The 8,980-nt window shown below is 48.7% G+C and overlaps 1 protein-coding gene across 2 annotated transcripts in view; it reads left to right on the top strand.

The window, feature by feature from the left end:
• Positions 1-2,501: 2,501 nt before the first annotated feature.
• Positions 2,502-8,980, top strand: part of MAP2K4 (mitogen-activated protein kinase kinase 4) — a 110,101-nt gene continuing 103,622 nt past the window's right edge. For both annotated transcript variants that reach the window (XM_087825842.1, XM_087825843.1), the window contains exon 1: positions 2,502-2,616. In XM_087825842.1, coding sequence (XP_087681968.1) covers positions 2,502-2,616 — 115 coding nt within the window. The remainder of the gene's footprint in view (positions 2,617-8,980) is intronic.

Here is an 8,980-nt window from a genome sequence, read left to right as displayed (position 1 = left end):
GGCTTAAACAAGAGAAATTTATCTTCTCACAGATTTGAAGGCTGGAAGTCTGAGATGAAGGTGCTGGTTTCTTCTCAGGCCTGTCTCCTTGGCATGTAGGTGGCCTCTTCTCCCTGTGCCCTCGCAGTCTTCCCCCTGTGTGTGTGTCTGTAGCCTGTTCTCCCTATAAGAATACCAGTCTTATTGGATTGGGGTCCACTCATATGACCTCATTTCACCTTAATTACCTATTTAAAGGTTTTATCTCCAAATACAACCTCGGTCTGAGGTACTGGGAGTTAGGACATCAACATACAGATATTTGGGGGACACAATTCAGTCTATAACAAACCATAAAACACATAAGAAAAAACACACCTCATAAATCCATAAGAAAAATACGAACGTATGAAAAAGTAAAAATCTCAGAACTTTGTTAGTTTGAACAAATAAAGGTCCTTTCTCATTTTGCCCATATGCAGACCTAATTGATGGTTCTTTCTCCTGGTGCTTATCCAGCAGCTTACAATGCTAACATCAATGCAAGTGCACTGTCAGTTTTATCACAAACCCAGCATTAGGTATTATTAAACAAACAAACGTAATTAGTTTTACATTACTCTTTTAATTTTCCTGAGTGAATTTCCTAGTTTGAATGTTTTCCCTTAAGTTTATTTGTTACATATATTTTTCTTATTTAAGTTTATTTAACTATATTGTCAATTTTTTTTTTTTTTTTTTTTTTTTTACTTTATTAAACTCCTTTTGAACAAACTTAAATGTAACCTATACATAATCTAAAACAATACCGGGAAAACTATATGTTTAAAAATTTTTTTTCTAGTAGTTGCCTGATCTCTACTGTTGCCTCTAGGATTTCTATTAAAGAATTAATAAGTTTCTATTAAAGAAATACATGTAATTGGAAAAGAGGGCTTGTAGCACTTTACATAAGACTGTGAATGTATCAATTGTCCACGTCAAAGAACGAGGTTGGGATTCTGGAAGTAGAAACCAGAAATGAGAAGGCACACACACAGCAGCGACATTTAGACACCAGGAACTGGTTGGCAACTCTACTGGCAGTTACTGGAAAAAGGTGTCAGAAAATTGCTCAAATTGAACTATATGGCATCTGGTCATCCTGCAGCCGGAGCCTGACCATGACAGGATGCTGTGCTTGGTTCATCTGCCAGCCAGCTAAGGGGCCGTGGATGCCTTTTTCTCGGTGTGCCAAAGTGGCCGGCCCAGTGCAAATGCAAGGCGTGCGTACCCCTGTTTTTCTGCATCAGTCTTTTCTAATCTTTGGCAAGTTGTGCTGATGTTTTGAAAGAAGAATTTCGTTTGATTATTGACAGTAACTCACCCAGGCACTACAATGTAAACCCCAAAGAAAAGAAAGCCATCTACCAATCTGTACCTTACCTGGGGAGACTGGTAGGGACCCAGGGCTCCCCTCTTCTGCTGTCGTGTGTTATTTGCTTTCTACCAGCACCAGGCAGAAAGAAGATGACAGAATATTTAGTCTGCACTCTGGGCTGAAGAGCCTAGATGGGAAACTTCCCTTTCTGATATTTCCCCTCTGAGGAGCCCACATTTAGGATTCCCCAGGACCAGCAAGAGCAGGTGGCTGCTGGTTCCTTACTTGGGGATTTGGCCATGTTTCTAACAGCCTGGCCTGGGCCAGCCGGCCCCGAGCAGAGCGGCAGGTGGGCAGGTAAGAGGCTGTCCGCGTAAGCACACCTACGGGCTCTCCCCTTCCACCGGTCTTTAGTGCTGCCCCGTTCACCTTCCCTAAGCCCTATCTGTTAGCATCTGAACAGTGAGGTTGGCGGCCGAGGTCGGCTTTGGAGCAGGACGGCAGGGCCCTTTTGACTTAGGACACAGGTCCCACGGGCCATGAGGAAGTCCCGGCACAGGTAAGGTCTGGGGGGAAGGGGGTCGCGGAAGGAGATGCTGGTCTATGCGCACTTCGCACCGGGATATTATTAAGATGCTGATTCTGATTCGGTGGTGGATTCTGAGCCCCGGGGCAGTGCAGAGGGCTGGGGTGTCAGGTAGGGCCCGCCAGGGGCTTCCGATGGAGCGCGAGCTAGAGCCGCTCCCCTCTGGAAAGCACACGCCGGCCCCTCGGCAAGAAGCACGGCCCCGGAGATCCCCCCGGGTTTGCCATTCTGATTCCGGGATCTGAGAGCCAACACGAGGCTCTCAAACTTCTGGGGTCACAGACCTCTGTGGGCACGGTGCAAGCCATGCAGCCTCTGTTTGCCCCAAGCGCACGCACCCCTGATCCTGCAAACCGCGTTAGCAGCGGGGCGCAGGACCCCCGCCGGCCTCCGGGGTCTGCACCCGGGCCCGGGCGCTGCTCGGCTCGGCGTCCGCTGCGGCGCCGCGTCGGGCGCGGGGGGCGTGCCGGGGGCGTGCCGGGGCGGGGCCAAGGCGGAGGCCACGCCCCTCGCGAGAGAGGCCGAGCTTGCTGCATTGCAGCCGCCGCGGCGCCGCTCGGCTCCTCACTCCCAACAATGGCGGCTCCGAGCCCGAGCGGCGGCGGCGGCTCCGGGGGTGGCAGCGGCAGCGGCACCCCGGGCCCCGTGGGGTCCCCGGCGCCGGGCCACCCGGCCGTCAGCAGCATGCAGGGTAAGGAACGCGGCGGCGCGGAGACCCCGGCTCCCTGGCGCGGCCGGCGGCGGCGTCGCGGCCTGTCCCCGCCGCTGCGGACGCCCCCGACCCGGCTGAGGAAGCCGCGGAGCCAACCGCCCTGCCTGCCTGCCTGCCTGCCTGCCGCCCTCCCTCGCGGCTTCCCGCCCCAGGCCGGCCGCCTCGGGCTCGGCCGGGCTCCGGGCTCGGGCTCGGGCTCGGGCTCGGGCTCGCGCAGGCCCCGGCCGCGGCCTCCGCCCGCCCGCGCGCGGCCCTGGGCCCTGCGCCCTGCCGGATCCCCGGTCCCCGGGGCCCACCTGGCCGGGTCCGCCCCCGCGGCCGCCCGGTCGCCGCCGGCCTACCTGGCGCGCCCCGCCCGCGTTTCCGGGGCCGCGCCGGCTCGGCGCTGGCGGGCGGGCGGGAGGCGCCGCGGAGCCCGGCCCCGCGTCCTCGCTGCCCAGGTAGGCGGCGGCGGCGGCGGCGGCGGCGGCGGCGTCCCGGCCCGCGCCCCTCGGCCCGCGCCCTCGCCCCGGCCCGCCGCCGCAGCGGGCCCCGCGCGGGCCATCTTGTCCCCGTCGGGGCCCCGCTGCAGCCGGCCCAGCGAGCGGCCCTCAGCGCCCCGCCGTCCTGCTGGAACTTCGCGGGGTTTGCTCAGGCCTGTGCCCCTGGAAGGTGGTCGCGCAGCCACCGCCTGGGAGAGGCCACTGGTTCCGGGCCGGGGGTTTCTCCGTTGGCTGCATGCAGAAAAAAAAAAAAAAAAAAAATGAAGAGTGGGTTCTGCTAAATGGAGAGATCCAGGAAATAGAAAGCAGGGGTCAAGGTGGCACCGCGGAGCGCCTGGACGCCGAGGCGGCTCCTAGTTAATGGCTCTTCCCGCTGGAAGTGCTCCTTGGCTCCGTGGCTCCTGACTGGGGCCCTGTGAAAGCACCAGGGCCCAGCCCATTGGGGACCATTTCCTTCAGTGCACCCGGGAATTTCGAGGGGCGATGCTATTTTTAAAAGGGAATCTCGGGATTCTCTTGACAGCTTGAGCAGACTGCTTAGTTACATTGTAGCGGGACCGGTCGGAGTACCCTGGCTACTGTGGCCATCGTGATTCCCCCATGAACGTCTCTCAGGGGCTCCCTGGGTGTCTACTTAGACTCAACATGTAGTGACTGTCTCGTGTTTATGAGAATGCGTGTGCTTCAGGAAGCAGGGACCGGACTGTATTCATTTTTATAACCCTGCCACCCTCCCCGTGAGATCCTTTTAATCTAAGGGACGGTGATAGATACCTAGCGAGGATGACGTCAGGGCTCAGGGGCCACTTTCTGTTGGGGCCTCAGGTAATTAATTCAAACTGAATCGTTGTTGGATGCCACCGTGTTGCAAATCACAGCATACAGTCAGAGGACGATTTGGGTTTCCTGACCTTACAGCTTTACAGCCTAGGTGGTGGTGGTGGGGAGATGAAACAGCAGAATGACAATTGAGGGTTGTATTGCTTATCCAATGGGGGTGACATAAAAATAATTTTTTTGGGGGGAGGTGGGGAGTTGGAATTTTAGGGGAGAAGGTAAGGAGGTTGGTAGCATGAAGAGGCTGTATAGATTTGTTGTTGTTCAAAAAATATTTATTGAGCATGTGCCCGGTGCCAGACGTAGTATTCCAGTCCTGGGTGTACAGGAAAGAGTGACGGGACAGCCTTGTCCCCAAGGAGTTCACCCTCCCCTAGGGTGGGGGAGGGCAGGCAGTGTGCAGGTAGATCAGGAAAATTACTAATTGAGAAAAGTGTTACAAAGGTAACACGCTGGGTTTTGTGACAGGTGATAATAGGGGAGCGAGCAGTCCGCTTTGATAAGGTGGTCGAAGGTGCCCTGTCGGGAAAGGTGACTCTCGTGCTAAAGAAGAGCGCTCCAGTTCTAAGCAGGAGGAGCCGCGTGTGTGAGGTGCCAAAGTGGGAAAGACCTTGGCATAGCCTAGGGATTCAAAGACAGTCATGCGGTTGGGAATTGTTCTGATGCCCTCGGTTCTCCCCCCCAGCCCTGGGTCTGTACACCTGTAAGCAAAACTCATCAGAGGAACCCACTTTAAAACGGAGAAGGAGGACATCAAACTTTTCCTTGAATTATTGATGACTTTTCTTTTATCAATACGGTGATTGATTCAGGAACTTGTTAGCTATGTCGGGTCTTGAACCTCTTTTGATTACTCGATGAAGAGAAGTGCTTGAAATCCTCAGGATGCTGCCTAGCTGAGTTCAGGTTATAACGCATGAGCTTAAGCAGTGATTTAGGGTCTCTCTTGCTTGTTTGTTTTGTAATGTTAGAGCCTAACCTCCAATGCTTCATCTACCAAAGACCTTTGGCTTTAGATAAACTTCACAGAGATGGTCCTTAAAAGATGTTTGTTGTATTTCCACCCCCTTCTCACAGTCTGCTTCTATTTGCCACCCAAACACTGCCTTTCTGGGAGCTAATGACCATGCTCTTTTAAACAGCAGCATTCAGTTTTGGGACATAATGGAAGACATTTCATATAACAGGTATTGGAGGTCCTGCTGTGTGGTAAGCACTGCGTGGGGCACGGGTAACCTTGCACACCTTTTTAATACTTCCCAACTTGGACCATTCTTGACGTTTGTGGCTCAAGAGTGGTCCAAGCTGGGAAATACTGTTTTCTTACTATCATAATGCTTAAGAGCCAGAGCTCTGGAGTCCCGGACTTGAATCCCCTCGTCAGGACTTCAGATATTTGTGACTGAGGGCGAGATATTTAACCTCTTCAAGCCTCATTCTCTCAGTTGGAAAGTAGAAGCAACGCTCACCTCACTGGTGCTTGGAGACTGTTACAGAGCAGGGGGCTGGCGTATGATAAGGGTGCTATACATTTTAGCAATCGTCCTTGGTAACAGCAACAATACTGTTACTTATAGTGGTCTCATTAATGTCTCTCATGATTAGTCCCTAACCCCTCATGATCCACTCAGTTTCTTTGGTCTACTCACGGTTTATTTCGCTTCACTATTAATGGGCCCTATCCTTTTCTCTAACCTGTTGATTCCCATTTTTCATTATTGAGCATTCCCTTTCAGAATATGCTTGATGAATCTGTTCTGCCTGGGTTCAGGTAGCTGTTCTGCCATATACAAGCTCTGTGACCTTGGGGAAAGTACCCACCTTTTCTGAACTCTGAGTATTTCAATCTGTTAAACCTTATAGGGCTATTATGAAAATCCTATTATTAGATGAATGCATGTGAAAGTTCTTTGAAAATTGTAAAATACAAGTATATAAGAATTGTTATCAGAGATGGTAACCTGCTTTAGTTACTAGTCACTTAAAATGTAATAGATTTAAAAGATCTCATAAACACAAGAAGTTAAATTTCTTATAGAAGAGAAAACGGAAAAATAATAGTTTTTTAAAACTTTATGCAGGTAGCTAAGAATTAAAAATTTAAAAAATGGTTAGAATCGATAATTGATTCTGAAAAACATGGAGGCATTTGTAAAGTATTTGTTATAGGAAATATAGAATATGTTGTAGGTGCCTCTGATTCTCTTAATATACTGGTCTAAACAGTTATTCTTTTTTTCTTAGGTTTCAAATGTAGGTATGTAACAGAAAACTTATGGACTTACTATTTTGTTTACCCTTAGCTGAACGTTTTATACATATCAGTTGAAGTAAAGATATGATAGTGTGACTCTACTTTTAAAAAACACACAAAACTTTCAAGTGTAATGACGCATATCTGTTAATAAAAAGTGAAGATTTAAAATCAATATGCTTTTTCTTGCAATAATATTAGGATATATAAAATATGTGTGAGATGCCCTATATGTGATTATATTGGACTATCCACCATGTAGTCTGTGGTTTTCAAGAACCATAGGAGGGTGCCTTTATCTCAATTTGAAAGAGCTGAATTGTGTGAACATTGGCTATACATAGTTCTAAATCCTAGAATTGTTTGCTTTTCTCTGTGTTGCATACTATTTCTTTTACTGTTGATTTGCTATAACCTGATACAAGTCCAGCTCAGAAAAAATTAGTTCCCTTTGAAAGCACATATTGCAGTACTCTTTGTTCCTCTAAAAATGAGAGCAACCCTAGTGCTAAATTTTTTTTTCTCACCTGAGGATATGTTTATTGATTTTTAGAGAGGAATGCGTGGGGTGGGGAGAGTGAGCGAGAAAAAAACATTGATGTGAGAGTGAAACATTGATCTGTGCCTCCCATATGTGCCCCAACTGGGGATCGAACCTGAAACCTGGGTATATGCCTTGACTGGGAATCGAACCCACCACCGTTTTGGTGTATGGGATGATGCTTCAGCCAACTGAGCCACCCAGCTGGGCCCTAGTGTTAAAATTTAAAAAGAATAAAAACATACTGCTTTTAGTACACTTTTGTCACATTTTCCTTTCATATATATCTCATACCAGAGTGAGTGTGTGCTGAAACTTATTGGAGGTAGGACATTATTAGTTAACCTTGTATTTTGAGTCATATTTTCTTTTTTTGTGAAGTTCTCTTTTTAAAATTATATTTCTTTACCTAACTTGAGAAACTGGATTGATTTGGGCCCATAGAATTTTCCTTATTTTTAGGGGTCTGGAGATCATAATCGACTCCATCATAATCCAAGTCAGTCTCCTTTGCAATCTCCCTCTCTAGAAGATAGAGCTGGCCCAAATGATACAACCTGAGAAACGTTAATTCAGACTTAGAAAGGGAAGCTAATGGTTAACAAAGTTCTTTTTCTCTAGCCTTACCTAATTTGATGGTCACATGCATCCTTTAAGGGTAGCTGGGCATAGTCTCCCTTCATAGGTTGGGGAACTGACCTTAAGTAATTTGCCCTAGTAGAGGCGGGTTTTAGTCCACCTGTGTGACTGGTAGCCATTGTTTTTCTTGCTACTCTGTTTACACAGGTTCACATGTTCTCTGAGCTCTCTCTAAGTCATTTCAGCCTTTCAGGGCTAAGAGAAGACTCTTTGCCAGAAGTGATGCAGGTTCAGGAATAGAAGGGACTTGAGGTTTCAGTTAGGGGATGGGAACTCTACGCACCCAGCCACACTTGGGTTGGTTTTGGAGCCTTGGTGTTTCCTGATGCTCCTGTATGAAATAGAGATTTAAACTTACTGGAGGGTTTCTGGTGGCATTTTGAATTTGGAGGCATTTTGACTGGGAATTTACAAGTAGGTAGAAAACTTTAATTAGGCCTGAGGCCCAAGAGGCCAATGTAGAAATGAAAGGTAATAGAACTCTTTGAACATTACATAAAACATATAAAAGGAACCCATTTAGCATAGGAGTTAATAACATGTTGCTATTCTGGATAAGTCTGTCATCTGGGCAAATTATTGTCCCTGCTAATGGACATGGGTTAGCTTCTAGCCCTTTCCCCCCAAATCCAAAAAGTCTTCATGTGTCTCTTCATATTCTTAGCAGGGTCGGGAATTAATGGGTACTTAGAGAAAGGATACAAGGGCAGGAGCGGTAAGATTGGCCTGACTTGTGCTGTGCTCTACAGTGAAAGGGAGCATTGGCCAGTAGTTAAACACAACTCAAGACGGACCTTTTGAAAGAAGATAACAGCCACATCATATACAGCTTGATTCTTGAGGATCAACACATCATTCCCACCACAGGGAAAGGCGATTGAAGTGGATACTGCAGTAGTTTTCTCAAACTGTACTTCATCTTACCAAAAGTCACTCAAAAATTTAAAAAGGGGAAACTAGGTAACTGTTGCTAGAGATAGCTCTGCTATGTGTTTGACGTGCCTGTGTCTGTTAGTTGCCTGACTTTGCTAAGAAATAAAGACGTTAAGTGGTTCCCCTGATATGTTTGCCAGTATCCCTGATACCAGTTAGGTTCCTGTTGGGGGAGGGGGGAAGTACCCACCTTTTTGGCGTTTGAGTCCTCAGGACACCAGACAGGGTCTAGGGAGGGCTGTAGCAGCCATGTAGAGAGCCCTGGCCAGATGGCTCGGTTGGTTGGAACGTCGCCCCTTATACCAAAAGGTTGGGGTTCGATTCCAGGTCAGGGCACATACTTAGGCTACAGGTTTGATACCTGGTTGGGGCACATACAGGAGGCAACCAATTGGTGTTTTGCTCTCACGTTGACCTCCCTCTCTCCCTCCCTCCCTCCCTCCCTCCCTCCCTCCCTCCCTCCCTCCCTCCCTCCCTTCCTCCCTCCCTCCCTCCCTCCCCCCCTCCCCCTCTCTCCCCCCCTCCCCCTCTCTCCCCCTTCCTCTCTAAAAATCAATAAAAAAAAAAATATCGGTGAGGATAAAAAAATATATTGAGAAAAATGTGGAGAGTGGGGTGGAGTTCTTCCCTTTTAACTGTCTTAAGGTGACTGAGAAT

The sequence above is a fragment of the Miniopterus natalensis genome, chromosome 17 (genome assembly GCF_054644295.1).
Source record: "Miniopterus natalensis isolate mMinNat1 chromosome 17, mMinNat1.hap1, whole genome shotgun sequence".
NCBI classification, from domain to species: domain Eukaryota; kingdom Metazoa; phylum Chordata; class Mammalia; order Chiroptera; family Miniopteridae; genus Miniopterus; species Miniopterus natalensis.
This window is presented reverse-complemented; position numbering and strand designations above follow the sequence as displayed.